This window comes from Euprymna scolopes, chromosome 19, assembly GCF_053919585.1.
Source record: "Euprymna scolopes isolate OS-2025 chromosome 19, ASM5391958v1, whole genome shotgun sequence".
NCBI lineage: Eukaryota > Metazoa > Mollusca > Cephalopoda > Sepiida > Sepiolidae > Euprymna > Euprymna scolopes.
The window spans coordinates 87345747-87365318 of record NC_136500.1 but is presented as its reverse complement, the minus strand read 5'-3'; the positions used below and the strand labels follow the sequence as shown (position 1 = coordinate 87365318).

Sequence of the window (19572 nt, the reverse complement as noted above, 5' to 3'; positions counted from 1 at the left end):
CCATTCTATGGAGGCCAGGCACGAACACAGACCCCACAATTTTATTATACCATCCCTATTTAAGTTGAAACATATTTATCAAAGTATTATTATGTACATCTATATCAAAAACACTTGTAAACGTTTTTTTTTAATTTTTTAATTTTTTATTTTCATACTTTGAGGAGCAGGCGCGTACACAGACCCCACAATTTTAATGAATCATCATTATGCCAGATCAAACATACTCATTCCTGTGTCTTGATACATCTTCTATCATTATGTGATCAGTTTTCTATAATAGTCAACCATATAGGAGTCTATTCGTGACCAGACACACACACAGACGTTCAGCTTTATATTATAGATGTATATATCTGTGGCCTTTCTAGGCCACAGGGGAGACAACCAAGCCGAAGCAAAATTCATCCCAGTACAGCAAAACTAAAACTGGCTTGCTAGGACAATATATATAGATGAATGCTAATTTGGGCATATTTTATTGGTTTGAAAATATAGGTTCTTTTTAATCAGTTGTCATAAAATGTAACCATAGAATAGTCTCGTAATCTTCTAAATGTCTGCTAATTTTCATGTAGTTTCGGTCCACAGAACCAAAGATATAAGCATTTCAATATTCAATTTGGCGACGAGTATAAATATATCCATATATAGATATACCACTTTTTTGGGCAATTTTATAAGTTTGACATCTCGGCTACTACTGATCAGAATTTAACAAATGAAGGCTCGTTGGAAAACTTATGACCTGAATTGTGTAGTGGGCTATGTAATGTTTTCCCTTAAGGTTGCACAATATTGTTTCAAGAAGTGACAGTATCACTTTTCTATATTAATTAAACATAAAATGAGCACCTACTTTATGGCCACCTCAGCTATAAAGTGGATGTTCATTTTATGTTAAATTAATGTAGAAAAGTGATCCCACCTAAATAATGTTTTCATATCTTGGAAACTAATCGTTTCCTGGGATTTTTACTGTTATTTTCGTTTTCAACACCCTCGAAAACCTATATGAGTGGTAATTTTTAAGGATTTTTGTGGGTGGAAAGATACTACAGCTTTACCAATACTTCAATCATAGTCATTTGTTTTCTTAGTTTTGCATATGAATTACAAAATATCTGATATTTCCCCCAAACTTCTGGTCTTGATGGAGGGGAGACAAAAACTTGCTGCTATGATTTCAAATGATCTGAAATAGCAGCAAGGGGAAACTTGATTCCAAATATTTCTATGTTATATTTCCCCTCTTTGGTTTTCATACATAAAGTAAATTTTCATACATAAAGTAAAGAAATATATATATATATATATATATATATATATAACTACTTCATTTATTCGCATAAATTTAATATACGAAAGTATAGATTTATGCGTAAACTTTAAGTATTTACTTCAAAAGTGCTCAATACGTAGGTAGAGCTAGTTAGTAATTTATAAAATATATATGGCGATTAAGCTACACTGAATATTCTGCGTTTCATCCAACTATAGGATTCGTCAGACTTATGCGCATAAGCCTGACGAATCCTATAGTTGGATGAAACGCAGAATATTCAGTGTAGCTTAATCGCCATATATATTTTATAAATTACTATATATATATATATATATATATATATATATATATATATGTATTATGCATCAAAACCAAATCAAAAAAGACAATTAAAAGAATTGTTTTGGCATCGGAAAATAGGCATCAGTTTTTTCGATTCCGATACCCCAAACCTTCTGATTTTTCCGATTTCCGATTCCGATTAATCGTCCCAACACTTATATATAATTATTTACTATAATAATTATTAAATACTTAAAGACACTAGTGTTTCATCCTTTCGGGAATCATCAGTGCAGGGTGTCATGATTAACACTGGTCGATAGATTCGAACCTGGCAACAAAGCCATCTCTGACCCCATTAGCAAGGACCAAATCTATTCGGCCAATGTTTACCGCAAGAAATGCAGTTGAAATTTAAATATTTATTTTGAAATGTTTTTAACGTCTAACAGAGTGATCTAATCGTTATATGATGATCCGCGCATGCGAGCTAAATTGGCCAACTTTTTTTCAACTGAAAGTGCTCAACGATAAGAAACGAATTTCTTAAAAGGGCTGAGATAATTATTTACTATGATAATTATTAAATACCTACAGATATTAGTGTTCCATCCTTTTGGGTATCATCAGTGCAGGGTGTCACGATTAACACCAGTCGATAGATTCGAACCCGGCAACGAAGCCATCTCTGGCTCCATTAGCAATGAACAAATCCATTTGGCCACTGTTAACCGCGAGAAATGCAGTTGAAATTTAAACATTTATTTTTAAATGTTTTTAACGTCTGTCTAATTATATATATATATATATATATATATATAATTATGAGGATAAAATAAACAATATATCATAAAATAAAATATATCGTAAAATGAAATGCTGTGGAAACAGGATGTACTAAAAAAATAAAAGAAAAAATAATTAAACACAGGAATATTATATATTATATATTATATTATATATTATATTATATTATATATTATATTATATATTATATTATATCATATACACGATGGAAGAGAAAGAGAGAGATTCATTCTCTGTGTTCCATATATTGACTATATGAAGTACTTTCCATTTCTTTGACCTGTCTACTTTATATGCATGAAACAAAAAAGGCAGCCAACCAAGTAGAAGTGTTGAACAAACAAAGCCAGAACCAATGGTTTAATAGGACAGTCACTGTTGTCGTGTAGGTGGCAGTATAGATAAACACTTGTTGAAACTCTAGCATGAAAGGTAATATTGTTTAGAGCAGAACATAAATTATAAATTTATTTGGGTGTCAAGCAAAGTCACCTGAGTCTTGCCATTCAACTGGAAACGGGAAAATTGTTGCCAAAGTTCACAGGTTTTATAGTGGTACTAGACAATTAGCTTAAAACGATATCTTTTTAATGTAACCTAGGAGTTCCATCTGTATTGCTTGATAATGAATGAGGAACCCTCAATACTTCTACTCCAGGCTCAGTATCCTATATCACCATTTTTATAATCATTTGAATCATCCAGACAACTATTCTCACTGTGGATGTCAGTCTGACAATGTTTCAACCGATGTAACCTCTGACCTTCTTTAGTGACATTTTGTTGAACTTGAACTCGGGAATCTGTATGGAAATTTCAAATTGAACCCATTATTTAATTCACAGGGGTAGCTTGAAATTCTGTACAGATTCCTGCATTCGACAGGTACCTCAACGAAATGTGCTCTGACGAACTTGTTGCTATTATGTTCTTTCAACATAATTATGCCAGACAAATCCAAGCAGCAGCAAAATCATACTCCTTCACTGTAGAAATCCATAAATGCCAGAAGACTTTATGCTCTAATAGCGTTTTTCTTCAAATTGCTTGTTTTTTGGAATTACCTCCATGCTCCTTGTTTCCATGACTGTACTAGCACGTAGAAATTTAAATGTAACAAGCATCTCTCTACACAATTCCTCGCTCAGAATGTCTTATAAATCTGGTTTCTAATTACGGCTCAATGGCAGTGTGCTTTTAAATTGAAGTAAAAACAAGCCAAGCATGCAGATCACTGTTCCACAAGTGAAAAATTTACTTTCACCATGACTAATGTTTGTGCAAAATTTCCAAAAAATCCAAGGCGTGATTATTGAGAAAAGTGCAAACAAACAAACGGACAAATAATTTGGGGGTAATTTTACCCTTATAATGGCCCGGGGAGGGGGCAACCAAAGTTATCCTGGAAAATCCATTCTGACAAGAATTTACTTTCACCATGATTAAAGTTTGTGCAAAATTTCTAAAAAATCCAAGGCGTGGTTATTGAGAAAAGTGTGAAAAACAATGAATGGACGAACGATTTTGGGGCAATTTTACCCCTACAATGGCCCCTAGGAGGTCAACCAAAGTTATCCCGGAAAATCCATTCTAACAAAAATTTACTTTCACCATGATTAATATTTGTGCAAAATTCAAAAAAAAAATCCAAGGTATGGTTATTGAAAAAAGTGTAAACGGACGAACAGGTGAGAATTACTAGGTCCAATCCCTCCTTCGTCAGGGGACTAGAAAATAAATAAATGAATGGAAATGTTTTATCATTAGTTTTGTTAAATATTTCCATATCGTCGGATTCTTTCCAATAATCACAATTCGTAGAACGATTAACCATTTGTTCTTAGTTATGGAAGATGGGTCTCCTTGCAACTCAACTAAGACCAGAAAATTGCTTGCATCAAAATTAGCATTGAAATACTTGCATGGCCACAAAGCACAGCAAGAAATCTCTCACTATAATGTCCATGAACTTTTTTCTTCTTTTTTGCACATTCTTGAAGCATGTAATCATACGACAGTTTTGCGCTTTTTTCTACACACTTTTTTTGCATCATTATTTTACTCTGCAAGATCTTTCAAGCTGAGAGGCAAGACAGTGTGCATCGTATGGCACTCTTTCTCAACATTCACAGATAGTTGGATCGATTTTGTAGCCCCCTCTAACCATGAAAACTTTTGATTGACCGATTTCCGGGTGGTTCGTAAACCGATCATCAGCATGCCTAAAAGAATCCAACAAGATCAACCAAAACTTGAAAATAATGCTCAAGATGAGAACGGAAATCTGAAGAATCCAAATAATAATTTAAATAATCAATTCTCATCTCAAAAATTCAAAGCCGTAAGTTCTTCTAAGTCGAGGTATTTATATTATTTAACTTTGAAATGGTTGTTCTCATCTTGGTTGCTCACAATGTTTCATCCATTCTAATCTTCGGTCTTCACTTCGGTAAGTGTTTTTGCTGCAGTTGGTAATTTTCTAGAAATTCTGAACTTTCATTTTATATAGGAATCACCACTTATCAAGGCCCGGAAGCCACTCGAGGATAAGGGGGGTTAATGAATATACATTAGTCAATGTAATTATAGCGTAGTAAACATAAGTAATGGAATTTTTGTAAGTTGGATTACTTGGGGGGGGGCGGTTCATCAAGAACTTGTTTACGTTGGACTTGAAGACAATCAGATTGTAGTCAGCTGGAAAGCAGGCAAACGGAAGAGAGTTCCATAGGCGGGCAGTTCTAAGAAAGAAGCTTTGTTCATGGAATCTACATTCAGGTTTAAGCACAGATAAAGAATGTGGGAAACTGTTGATAGTGGTTTTGGCTAGATGAGTGTTTTTCGGGAAAGTTTGGGGGGAGGGCATAGATTGAAGCTCAGACGAGCACCTGCCATGGAAATAACGATAAAGCAGAGACAGGCTCGCAACGTCTCTTTTGTGGGATTTGCTGTGATGGTTGACTACTTCTCTATTTAACACAGATTCCAGGAACTTACTCATGACGCACAGGAAACTTATTGGCCTTTACCAAGAGAGAGATGAACGATCACCCGAATTCTTAAATACAGGGCATACTAATGAGATTTTCCGTGGTGTTGGGAAGCATTTCTCCTTAAGACAACGCTTAAATAACTTTGCACGTATGGACGCTAGTTTTGGTTGAAGCTTTCTGAGCACTATAATTGGAATGCTGTCAGGGCCAGTTGCTTTTGAACACGTTATCTATCCATCCGAGTAGATCACTGTCTATCAGCGTTTCAGGTCTTTTAGATCTCTTGTTTCTGTTGAGTTCCTTCAGCAGAAGAAAAATGATCTATTTGAACGATTATCACGAAAAAAAAAATGGTGGATGGAATGTAATACAAATAAATTTACAGACTAAAACCTAGTAAACATTTGTACATTTATTTGAATTTATATTGTCTGTTTAATACACGAAGTCGATATAAATATATATATTGTATGTATGGAACACTTTGGATATTTTTTATTTCTATTTCCTTTTTTTTGCAGCAAGATGTTTATTATACCTGTACAGTATATGTTAACTAAGTATTAGAAAATAAAGGATTAAGATATTATTGTAGTAATTGCATTAAATAATTGATATCATAAATGAATATCTAAATTTATGTGTCTATTTACTTGTGTCATGTGCGTGTGTACATAAGTGGCCTTGCAGTATTTTATTAAATGCTGAGAAAATATATTGCTTCTTTAGTATCTCTATCAATATAAAGTTAGGTATGTGTACATGTTTAAATACAGAGTAGAATGATAAATTTGTCGCCTCAAAGTAAAATACACCACAGCTTTATTTTAAAACTTTTATTTAAAAAATCAATTCAGATAACTTGATTATGGAGTAGAACTTACATCTATTCAATGAAGCCACCTTCAGCCTCAATCACCGTCTCGATACGGGCCTGGAACTAGGGAGCATGCTTTTTCCACAAGCGCCGGCAGGAGATCGGTGAATACTCGGTGGATGGCAGTGACCAGGCTGGCTTTGGTGTTGTGGGAAGTCATGTTGGTGATGTTCTTGACGTATAACCAGACGAAGTAGTCCAGTGGGTTCAGGTCGGGTAAGAGGGGGAGCAATGAAAGAAGGGTGCTAAGTCGTAGCACAAAATCCAGAATCTCTCTCTCTCTCTCTCTCTCTCTCTTTCTCTCTCTCTCTTCAGCTATGGGTCAAATAGTATTACTACTTGTGGTAATATTTTGTTTCGTTTATAATGGATTATTCCAGTGTTTTATTTTCTTTTGAATGTTAAATAGGTAGATAGATAAGGAGAGAGAGAGAGAGAGAGAGAGAGAGAGAGAGAGAGAGAGAGAGATTGACAGAAGCAAGAGTGATGAATACTGATTAAAATAAGAGGAGATAAAAAAATTATACAATGGGGAGAAAGGGAGAGAGTGATAGATAGAAACTTAGTAAGAAATGAATCACTTGATGAGTTAATTATAAAGTATCTTTTTTTTATTTACTTCGTAACACTTGTATGTGGAAATCATATATTTTTTAAACGTATCTTACGACCGGACAACGCCGGGGGGGCCTACTAGTTTATTATAAAATTGGGAAAACAATTATTGATACTGGAATTTATCTCTCTTTCCCTCAGATCCATTTTATCCCTTCCTTCCATGTTTCATTTGGCCTGGATTATTTAAATTTATTCTAATTTATTGTGAACAGAATTTTTACTGAAAACAACAACAAAAAAAAAAAAAAATGAATTCATATTTAAAGTGTTTTCAATTTAAATGTATTTTATCGTAAGTTACAAAAAGGAGTACTAAAAATCTAAAAAGTGGTTTTAAATTATTATCCGAATGCAGTCAACGAGGGGCATGGTTTATGGGACATGTCGATACACAACTTTCCCACTGTTATATTTAAATAAGCAAAGACGTGTGTGTGTGTGTGTGTGTGTGTGTGTGTGTGTGTGTGTGTGTGTGTGTGTGTGTTTAAAGGCTATTGTCATCCCTATTTATATATGAATGCAGTCTCTATGTCATTGGAAACATGACCAAGTCTTCAAATTACTCAGTATTTATGATCAACGTCTGGTTTCGTTTGCTTTACAACACATAAACCAATGCCGAACACACAATGTCTATTACAAATGATTTACTGCATATGACTAGTTGAATACATGTTAGTATTTCACCCACAGAACAGAGGGTGATTGTAGGTTCATACCTTTCTCAGCGATATTAGCAAGTAACACAATAAATCCAATAGGATTTGTACTCTGCACAGACGATTCAATCGTCGGCAAAACACACGATTTGAAACTATATATATATACATATATATATATTTATTTTTTTTTTTTACATAGGAGTCACTACTTATCAAGGCCCAGAGGTCACTCGAGGATAAGGGTTATTGAGTATACAATAGTCAATGGGATAATATCATAGTAATCTTAAGTAGTGGAAATTTGGTAAATTGGATTACTTAAGGGGGACGGTTTATCAAGAATTTGTTTAGGTTGGACTTGAAGACTACTAAACTGCAGTCAGCTGGAAAACTGGCAAATGGAAGAGAGTTCCACAAGTGTGCAGTTCTAATGAAGAAGATTTGTTCATGGAAGCTACGTTTAGGTTTAGGTAAAGATAAAGAGTGGGTGAAATTATTGATAGTGGTTTCAGAAAGATGAGTGCTTTTTGTGAAAGTTTGGTGAGGGGGTACCATTGATTTGGAGCTCAGACGAGCACTTCCTACGATAAAGCAGAGACAGGCTTGCAACATCTCTTTTGTGGGAGAGAGGTTGCAGGGAAGAGAAAAGAACATCCCCTATTAGGCTACAAAATCTATTTTGAACTCTATCAAGGCAGGATAAAGTCTTTCTAGCAGCTCCTGGCCAGATGTGGCAACAGTACTCCATCCTTGGACGTACCTTGCTTTTATATAGATAGAGAATTGTATCAGCAGTGAGATATCTAATGGAACGGTAGAAGAATCCCACCATTTTTTCCAGCGACCTTGGCAACAGATTTGATATTTGTGTTCCATTTCAGATCAGGAGTAAAGGTCAAGCCCAGAAGCTTGTCAAAACATGGAGCCTCCCCAAAACGAGAGCCATTCATTTCAATTGATGCCAGATGGGGATCAAAATGTTGACGATATAAAGATAGAAGCTTGGTTTTAGATGTATTAAAAGTAACCAGCCACCTTTTTCGCCATTGCACCAGGTGCTCAAGATCAGAAGAGAGAGAATTAGAGAAAACTTGGTCATTTACGGCCTTTGATGTGTTGCCATAGATGGTAATGTTGTCAGCGTAAATGTTTACAAATGATCTTAGGATGTGATTTGGTAGATCGTTGATGTAGATAAGGAAAGAGTTGGGCCCAGAATGGACACGTTTTCATCTATATACCACAACAAAAGTATATAGGAAGTTTTCGATATATATATATATATACAAAAGAGTTACCACTTATGAAGGCTCAAAGGCCACTCGAGGATAAGGGTTAATGAATGTAAAGTGGTAGTGTAATAATCGTTCATGGTGTAGATTGAGTAGAATTTGGATTACTTAATAGGACGGCTCAACAAGAACTTGTTTAGTTTGGACTTGAAGGCTACCATATTGTAATCAGCCAGGAAGCAGACCAGCAGAATAGTGTTTCACGGGGAGGTAGTTTTAGGAAATAAACTTATTCATGGAATCTACATTTAGATTTAGGCATAGATAGAAAGTGGGAGAAATCATATATAATGGTTGTAACTAGTAGAGTGTTTTTTTGTGAAAGTTTGGAAAGAAGGACCATAAATTAAAGCTCAGACAAGCACTTTTGTGTGTGTACATATATTGCTGCTTTGGTTGTCTCCTCTGTGGCTTTGCACTAATATATATATATATATATATATATATATATATATATATATATATATATACTAGCTGTATCCTGCCACGCATTGCTGTGGCTCAAATTGGCGCAATGGAAAAAGTTCCAAAATGAGAAAAAGCATGTTTCTTATAGGTTTAATTTTCCATTTTGCATGGGTACACAGTTTTTGTTGTTCCATTTTCTTAGCTGATATAGAGATTTTCCGGTTTGGTGACTCTTGAATACGTAACATAAATTGTCCATGTAAAAAAACAGTCAGTGTGTAACTGTAAGGCCCACAATTGTAAAGATTGTTCCCTGTGCTTTGTTGATGGTTATTGCAAATGACAATAAAATTGGAAAGTGCAATTTCCTAAAGTGTAATGATGTATCCGGTGGAATCATAGGAATGCATGGAATGAAGATATATTCATCTGTGAAAGGTCCTGTTAAGATTGTTGTTTCTATGATATTGTTTGTTAATTTTTTTTTTACTGCAAGCTATGTGCCATTGCAAAGGTTGGATCGGTTTATATTTCACAACATGATAATTAGTACACCAAATTTAAGTTGCAATACATGCGGTGGCATCCCTGGCAAATATAGCTGTTGGATAATTAACCACTTTATCTGCTTTCACAACAGTGTCGATGGATTTGTATTTGACTACCTCACTTGGAATTTTACATTGAATAATAGCGTTAAGTTCATGGGCATCTTTGTATTGACCTGCAAGAATAGCTCATTCACTCAGTCAAATGGAATTCTTATAATTTGAATATCTGCAAAAACCTTTTAAACTAACTATTCTTTTGATGAAATAAAATTACAGAAATTACAGAAGTTAAAAGTCAAAGAATTTTGCCCTTAACTCTGATCAGCTGGCACTTTTTCGTACCCAATTTCCCACAAGTGATGCAAAAGTTTTTGTGTGGATCGAACAGTCTGCAACTGGATATGCATATTTTGAGTTAAGTTTAATGTCTTCACATGGAACAAAAAAGTAGTGTATTTGAGGCAAGCATTTATTTCATCTGCTGGTATTGATTGAAGAATAACAGGTAACATTTGTCTGAAATCTCCTGCAAGCAATATTACTGCATTCCCAAATGGTCTGACATTGCCACACAAATCTTGCAAGGATCGACCAAGAGCCTCAAGCGATTTTTTGCGTACCATTGTGCATTCATCCTAAACAATAAGTTTGCATTTCTGCAATATTTTTATATTGGATGTTTTGGAGATGTCGAACATGAGATTTTTGAAAAATTGAATGTTTTAAAGTAGAATAAATAATTCTTCTACTTGGCAGCAAGGTCGCAGGTATTCCTCATGCAGCAAGGGCTAAGGCTATGTCATTTTGTTACCAAATGGCTGCCAAAATCAATTTAATTAGAAAGGTTTTACCAGTTACTTCTGGTGCTGTTCAAGGTAGCAGTAATTTCCAAATAACTTCTATTCTCACAGTTAGTAAATTAGGTGACTAAAATAGGATTTATCCATGTTTTGACAATGCCTTATTCACTGTAATTAATTTAGGAGACTAAAATAGGATGAGGGATTAGAGATTGACAGATAGAGAGGAAGATATATAGATAGAAAAGAGAAAGTGGGAGGAAAATAGAGAAAGAGAAGGAGATAGAGAGATAAAGGGATTGATAGATAAACAGAGAGATGGGGAGAGTTAGAAACAGAGAGGGATGAGACAGAGGAAAGGAGAGAGATAGAGGGAGTTAGAGAGAGAAAGGGGCTCAAAGAGAGATGGAGAGGGTGATATAGAGAGAAAGATAGATTGAGAGAGGGAAAGGGAGAGATGGATAGAGAGAGATATTAAGAGAGGAAGAGAGAGGGGGAGAGAAACAGAAGGTGAACTACACTTCACCGTTTGTTTCCTCGTTCAGTAGAGAAGAAATCTTTCGAGACTAAGGCAATTTTAATGTTTTGTTATTATCCAGAGTACCCCTTTTTTTTGGGGGGGGGGCTCGATTTTCCTCACATTAGAAACCGACCGGGTTATCTGTACTTTCACTTAACAAATTAATAAAAGAAAAACATATTGTAAAATTTGAATTTAACATGAAAATACTATTTTAAAAAATAGTACGATAACATAAGTGCATAAGTGCCACTTTAGGTACTCCTTGGGCGTTGAGTTCCATGGCGACCAGCATAATTATTTAATGGTCGTTCCCTTAGCCCCCCCCTAGTCAAGGCTAATGCATGCGCACGTAACATTTTTTTTTATTTACTGACGTTGGCTTAGTAACTAAACGATTTATTGATAATTTCGTAACCCTTAAACGCATGCCGGAAGATTTAAATTGGTTCATTATTGCTGTAATGAAAAAAAAAAAGTTTCATTCAACACAAAACCAAAAACACATATTAATGATAAATGATTTATTATTCTATTCATTGAAATTTACTAATTTTTAAATAAAAAAGTAAAAAAAAAAAGTTAATAAAAAAATAGTTGCTTATGTGCGCATAAAAAACTTGTTTTTTTTGTTTTTTTTTAGTTTTTTAGATTAGGTCCACCTTATAATCACCACCCCCCACCCTCCTCATCTTAAGAACAGCTTCCGGAATAAACACCACTTACTATTAAAAAAAAAAAAAGGAGGGGTTCAGTGCCCGTGGCAGAGAAGTAGATTTATTTATCAATAAAAGTTGCGGAGAAGTAAATTTATTTATCAATAAAAGTCGTCATTTAAAAAAGAAAATTGTGGAGGTGGACCTAAATGTAAATATTTACCCAAAAAATTATCCCGAAGTTTATTACAAAAACGTTTTGTTTTCACACTACTCAACAACTTGCTCATCCGCGCATGTAAATTAAAAAATATTTGTAAAAGTGAGAAGTTATCAGTAAATGATTTAGTTTTTTTTAAAAATTTATTTATTTATTTATTTTTTTACATTAGGTCCACCTCCACAAATGTTAAGAACGGCTTTTAGAATAAACACCCTCAACCTCTCCATGTTAACAACGGATTTCGGAATAAACACCATGGGGGGGGGGGATATTTAAAAAAAAGTCAATAAAAGTCGTCATTTAAAAAGAAATTTAAAATCAAATGTTTGTAAAAGTGAGCAATTATTAATAAATGTTTAGTAACATTTTTCGGTGCTAATGCAGAGAGTGATCCGCGCTATTTTTTAAATCGTATTTCCACGTTTAATTAAAGTTTTATGATATGTTTTTTTTATTCAATTGCAAGGTTAAAGTACAGAATAGGTACAAAACACCCTTCCCTCCCTATGTTAAGAATAGCTTTTTAAATAATAACGTTATTATTTCAGCATGGATCGCTCTCTGCATGAGTACCCATTTTTCTTTTAATATTCATAAAAAGTAAAACTTTCAAAATAAATAAATAAATAAATGTTTGTAAATGTGACAAATAATCGTTTAGTTACGGCAACGTCAGTAAATAAAATATGTTACGTGCGGGGGTGGGGTGGGGGACTAAGGGAGCGACTATTATTTTTTTCTGCTGGTCGCCATGGAACTCAACGCCCAAGGAGTACCAAAATGTAATATTTTTTTGTCAAATAAATAAATTTCAAGCAATTTTTGCAATAAATAATAGATAGCAACTTCGTTAATTTTACGACTCACCCCAGCATATTATAAACACCCTAACTTCCCCATGTTAAAACGGCTTTCGGAATGAACACCCCCAACCTCCCCATATTAAGAACGGCTTTCGAGGTTTATGGAAGGGCGTTTTTTTTTTTTTTTTTAACATGGGGAGGTTAGGGTGTTTATAATACGTTGAGGCATGTCGTAAAAATGAAACAGTTTAGAAAAAGTTAAAACAAACATTTTTTTATGTAAACAATGCCGTGAAAAGAAACTAAACAATTAAAACGTAATGTTTCATGAGTTAAAAACCTTAACATTAAAGGAATTTAAAATTAAAAAATTGGTAAGTACATAAATGAATTTAAATTTTTAAAATATGGGATTATTATTTTTTTTGTGTGTACTAATGCAGAGAGTGATCCGCGCTATTTTTTTAAAATCGTATTTCCACGTTTAATTAAAGTTTTATGATATGTTTTTATTCAATTGTAAGGTTAAAGTACAGAATAGGTACAAAACACCCTCCCTTCCCCATGTTTAAAATGGCTTTTTAAATAATAACGTTATTATTTCAGCACGGATCACTCTCTGCATAAGTTTTTTTTTTTTTTTTTTTTATTTATCTGGTAATTCGAGAGTAGTTGAAACGGAAGTAACCAAAAATAAAACCGGGCAAGTCTCGCAGAAACGACTTCGAAAAATATTTATATTTTATTTAATATTTTAATAATTCGCGAGGTAAATTTATTTTAATGACATAAAAACATCCCTCGACTCTAAAGATGGGTTGTCTGAAAATTTCAAATAAATTAGTAACGTAGAAATATGGTTTTATTCAGTTTTAACGAACCAAATTTACATTTATATATATATATATATAAGTGCAAGGTCACAGAGGAGACAACCAAAGCAGCAATACTGAAGTACACTTTATATACAAATGTCGACAAATTTGGGCATATTTTATTGGTTTCAAAACATTGGTTCTTCTTTACCAATTGTCATCAAATTTTAACCATATAATAGTATTATAATCTTCAAAAAGCTTGCAACTTTTCAAGCAGTTTCGTCCCATAGAACCAAAGATATGCGCATTTCAATATTTAATTTGGCTCTCAATATATATATACAAGGGTCCAACAATATTTTTTGGACACTTTAGTATTTGACTTTCCGAGTACCATAGAGTGGCGAAATTCCTTCAATAGAATAGCATAAACATATAAAGAAAATACCTGTAATAAAAAAAATGGAAAATCGATTAGGTAAGGAAAAATATTTAATTTTCATCATTTTTTACAAAACACATGCAACATTATTTTTCGGACATCGTTGAAAAACTGTTAATAGTCTGTAATATCACCTTTCTTCTCAATAACTTTTATCAATCTCTCTTCATAATGATCAAACATATGCACAATAACATCTCTACGGGTTTCTGTTAGTTGTGTTTTGGCATCTAGTATTTGTTCCCATAGTTTAACCTCTTTCGTTATTTCAGGTTTATCATAGACAAGTTGTGCAAACATTTCCCTAACATTTTCCATTAAATTTAGATCTGGGCTTTTTTCAGGCCATTCCAAAGTAGTCACATTCACTTTAGCCATCCATTCTTTCATGAGTTTTGACATATGGATGCTGCAATTGTCTTGCTGTAGAACGAAATCATTCCCCATCTCTCTTATCCTTGGTAGAGCTTTCTCGTCCAGTAACTGTTTGTAGTTTTCGCTGTTCTGTCGTCCTTTCAGCCACTCCAACCATATATTTCCATTAGCAAAGATCATACCTCAAACCATAACTCCTCCTCCTCCCATCTGTTGTTACAACAGGCTCACCTCTTCTCAACGAAGTACACCATCCATCAGGCCCATCAAACTTGAAATGCTTCTCATCAGTAAATATAACCTTCTTAAAGTCCACATGCTTTGTTGACAACCTTTTAGCAATCTCCAGTCTTGCTCTTTTGTGTTTCTTTGTTAGTGTAATTTTTTTCTTAGCCTTTGCATACTTCAAACCAATCCTATGCAGCATTCTTTGTACTGTTCGGACGTTTACATCCAATTCACAATTCTCCTTCACTTTTCTTGCTGTAACTTTTTCTCCAGATGTCAAAAGCTGTGTCACAGTCCTTTTCATTCTCCTTTCAGTCTCTTTGCGAATTGATCTTTTCCGTCCTCTCTTCTTTTTTTCACTAGGAGTTTGTCTTCAGCATGTATTTGACCTTTGATTTCGATAGTTTCAAATCTATGGCGAACCTTCTGATGCTGAGGCAATTTTCCCACTTCCTCTGTGCCAAACACACAACTTCTTTTGAATGTATTTTACCTCATAAAACTTTATTGCTTTGCCAGTAGAATAGAACAGATAATGACAGCTAAGTGTACAAGCAGAAAAAATGCATGCAGCAACATATACATGAACATAGCGCTTAATAAAATAGGATTTTTTGTCATGTCCGAAAAATAGTGTCGCACAAGTTTTTGCAAACTACCAAAAACTAAAATGATCAAAGCCAAACTATAAAAATTATTACACTAGTAGTGGATTTTCACTCCTCAACTACGTACTTACAATCTCAAAAGCTTTTGGCATGAATAACCACCTTGAAGTATTTTTTCAAAGTGCCGAAAAATATTGTTGGGCCCCTGTATATATATATATATATATATATATATATATATATATATATATATAGATAGATAGATAGATAGATAGATAGATAGACAACCTTTTTTTACAATTTTATAAGTTCCAAATCTCAGTGACTATTGATCAGAATTTAACAAATGAAGGCTCGTTGGAAAAGTAATAACCTGAATTGTGTAGTGGGCTATGTGACATTTGCCCTAAGGTTGCAAATTAAGGGGATCATCCATCATCCGAGCTTATTTTTGTACTTTTTTACAGCTATAAAATCTTTCAATCAGACATTTGTTTTCCTAGTTTTGCATATGAATTACAATATATCTGATATTTCCCCAAAATTTCTGACCTTTATGGAGGGTAGACTAAAACTTGCTGCTATGGTTTCAAATAATTTTAAATAACAGCAAAGGGAGACTTGATTCCAAATATTTCTCATTTGTTATATCTCCCCTCTTTAGTTTTCATATATAAAGTAAATTTCACAGTGTATAAAGATTATTTGATGCTGGAGATATTCATTATCGTACCCAATTTTGAAAAGAGGGGGGGATATAACATATGAGAAATGTTTGGAATCAAGTCTTCCCTTGCTCTGGTACTACCAGATCAGGATGTCTGAAGATATTGGCTTCCTGAGACGAAATACACCTAACATTGATGCTTTTTGTTTTTCTACTTCCTTTTGCAAACAACCCATTTTTTCCGCCTTTTCCTTCTTCCCATTTCCCCTTTCTCTTTCTATCTCCCCCACTTCCTGAGTTGTTTCCCAACTTAAAATGTACCAAACATTAATACTGTAATCCTTTTCCCTCTCCCATTGCAAAACTCATTGATGTTCTGCAGGGCAGGGAGCAAAAACGATAAAATTCACTATAAAACAATCAAACGAAACACTATAAACTAGCGATTGAAGATATAAAGAGCTTGAAGAATAAAAACCTTCTACAAAATAACTGAATCCAACATAAATACTATTTCCAAAATAACTGAATTCGGCATTAAATAACCCAAAAAAGGTTGATATGCCGTAAAACAAAGCCACCAAATCAAACCAAACCTCTGCTTACCGTTATTTCAAATCATGTAAAACCATAGCAGCAAGTTTTAGTCTCCCCTCCATCAAGGCCAGAGGTTTGGGGAAAATATAATCCTGGGAAAGCAGTAGCCCCCCCCCCCTTACACATTAGTGTAATAGCTAATGAAAAGAAAGCTTTCAAATCTTAGCAAGAAATTAGACCATGCATGGAATAATGTTGTCATATGTTGTCTGGGCGAATGAACTCTTTTTCTGGGTCAACAGCCAACTAGCACCGTGTATATTTGTGTGTGTGTATATGTGTATTGGGGTAGAGAGGGCTCCCGTAAGCCGTGGTGAAGGCAACCTTTCTAGGAGAAGCAAATCTCCGATTTAAAAAACTATAAAGCGGAAGACCAGTACCTGCATTAAGCTGGTCTGCAGTTTAATTTGTTGCTGGCTATCTTGCTCTTGCTTGTTGCTGGATCTCAACATTTTGAACTGAGAGAGAGACTTGGCTGTCGTACAAAGCTAAGACTCTGTAACATCATTTTTGTATAGATACTCCCTCAGGCATTTGGGCTCATGAACTTTAAGTGTCTGAGGGAGTGGCACTCGTCTGATAAGACGTTGCAATCATCATATATATATATATATATGTGTGTGTGTTGTATATACATGCATCTGTATTTCTTACATGTGTCAGTATATATTACATAGATTTGTGTATTGTCTAGTAGTGTATATAACAGTGCCTTTGATGTTTGTTTGTCTCAGACCAAAAAGTACATACACATATCTACTTATTTGTCCAAACCCCGAAAGAATGCTATAACAAGTTATATTCTACACAGGCTTTATTCGTCTAATAGATTCCCTTTTCAGAATTTGGCACGCTGAGTCTCTTTCTATATTTTCACTGCTCTTTCTTTCTGCTTCCAACGGGATTGTCCACACGCTAACACGTTTTTTGCCAACTTTTCAGCCTGATCTCTGCTGACTAACTACCTATTTTCCCAGCAAAACCACAATCATGTATCCAATGAAATAAACAGGTGATCTGTCACGTAAGCCAAAATCTGTTTACTTCTAACCAAATTCCACAACTACTCCTAAAATTCCTAAATCAACTCTGTTTATTTTATTTCTGATGTTTGTTTGTTTTGTTTTACCCGCAATTTAATCAATCAGGAAGATAGAGAAAGGGGAAATTGGAACAAGAAAAAGAGGGGAAAAGGTGGGTTTTTTGTTTTTGGTTTTGCAGAACATAATTAAGTTTTGCAAAAGGAAATAGAAAAACAAAAAGCATCAATGTTAAGTGCATTTCGTCTCAGGAAATCAATATCTTCAGACAGCCTGATCTGGTAGCACCAGAATCATTTCTGACTAAACATTTCAAGCTATAACTCCACATGTTCCAAAATCTAAATTTAAAAATTTTTTGAATAATAATAAATGACCAGGTTACTTGGCGTTGTTCCAAAATATGATACAAGGTGGAACGATAAATTTGTTGCCCAAAAGAAAACACTACAGTTTCATTGAAAAAATCAATTCAGAGCTGACATCGATTCAATGTATCCGCCTTCTGCCCCAATCTTTGCCTCGCTACAGGTTTGAAACTTGGAGAATGCCTTTTCCACAAGTACCAGTGGGTGCTCAATGAATACTTGGCGGATGGTGGTGATCAGGCAGGCTTTGGTGTTGTGCGATGTCATGTTAGTGATGTTCTCGACATATGACCAAACAAAGTAGTCCAGTGGGTTCAGGTCAGTGAAGAGGGGGGGGGGGGCGATGAGGGAAGGGTACAAAGTTGTAGCACTCCTGAAACCAAACCTGGCTCTTTTTAGACTTGTGGGCCAGCGCCGAGTCCTGCTGCTACACCAGGCGATCATGAGACTCTTCAGCACATCCAGGTGCACTTTTGTGTTGACTTTGAAGCCTCACTTGAAATCACACCAAAGACTATAACCGTAGCTAGAAACTTTGTTGAGCTGCATCCCCAAATGTTGAACCGTCTAGATTTGCATTGTGAGGATGCTGGCAATGGTCCTGTTGTCATAACTTGGATCGATAGAGAGTATAAGTGGTACAGCGGCACATCTCCGATATCCCTCATTGAACATTGTGTCACTTTCAGATATGATAAAGCTCCTATCGCTCTTGGGATTTGAATACAACTGGCGAACTAGTAGAGCATTCCTATCCCATCGTGATTAACCACCTGACAAAAGCCAAAAGAATAGTTGGTTGAAACGTCGTGAAACAACAACTATGAAGATGAGGATAACAGTCCGCAAATAAATAAATCTCGTTAGTTCTCGCTCTTTTTCTAGGACAAACAGATGATTCCATTCTCCTTTTTAGATATTATATGACATTTTGTAAACAATTCTTTGACTAATCTCCTCCTCATCATCGTGATCTTTTTCAGTTCAACGTCCATTTTACATGCTGGCATGCTTTTGATGGCTTTAAGAAATTGACTTCCAAACTAACTTATCTCTGGCCTAGTCCTTATTTATACATCATTCTCTGGTCTATATTAATCACTTCCGCTTATGTTTCTCTTGGCATTCCCCCGTAAACTGGACCTGCTACCCCTTTTTTTTTTTACAAAGGCATCAGCATTTATCAAGGCCAAGAGGCCACCCGAGGATAAGGGTTATAACTCTTCTGCATCTACTAACCCCAAAATTCTCATCCATACTTTCAACATGGCCATGCTCTCGTATCATTTTCATATCATTACTCTACATGCAACACATATCCTCAACCCTCACTGGCCAGGTTTCGCTTCCATAAAACATCAGACTGCATACACATGCCTGATAGACTCATTCTTTGGTCGGCAGCTCTTCCTTTCAGAAAAAAAGTTTGCAGATTTCTACATAAACAGATTAGCCAAGAAGTCATTGATGCATGTTTAACTTGGACAGATTTTTTATTTTTGATGGTACCTTAATGGAGTTAGGATATCGTATGACGAAGACAATGGAAATTTGTTTACAAAAAAAACAAAAAAACATGAATAAAATAGAGCAAATATGAAAAATAATATCTTTTAAATGGTTTTCATTTCCAGCTTCCCAAATTTGTTCCC

At 34.7% G+C, this 19572-nt stretch overlaps 1 protein-coding gene across 2 annotated transcripts in view; it reads right to left on the bottom strand.

Moving 5' to 3' along the window:
• LOC145239820 (zinc finger CCCH-type with G patch domain-containing protein-like) overlaps positions 1–19572 on the bottom strand; it is a 388887-nt gene that overhangs the window by 49706 nt on the left and 319609 nt on the right. Inside the window, exon 13 of one of the 2 annotated variants that reach the window (XM_080103352.1) lies at positions 13725–14043. The exons of the other annotated variant lie outside the window; for it this stretch is intronic. Within the exon in view, the coding sequence (XP_079959478.1) occupies positions 14010–14043 (34 nt within the window). The 3' untranslated portion in view covers positions 13725–14009. Of the gene's footprint in view, positions 1–13724; positions 14044–19572 lie in introns of those variants that run through there. 2 annotated transcript variants of the gene reach the window in all.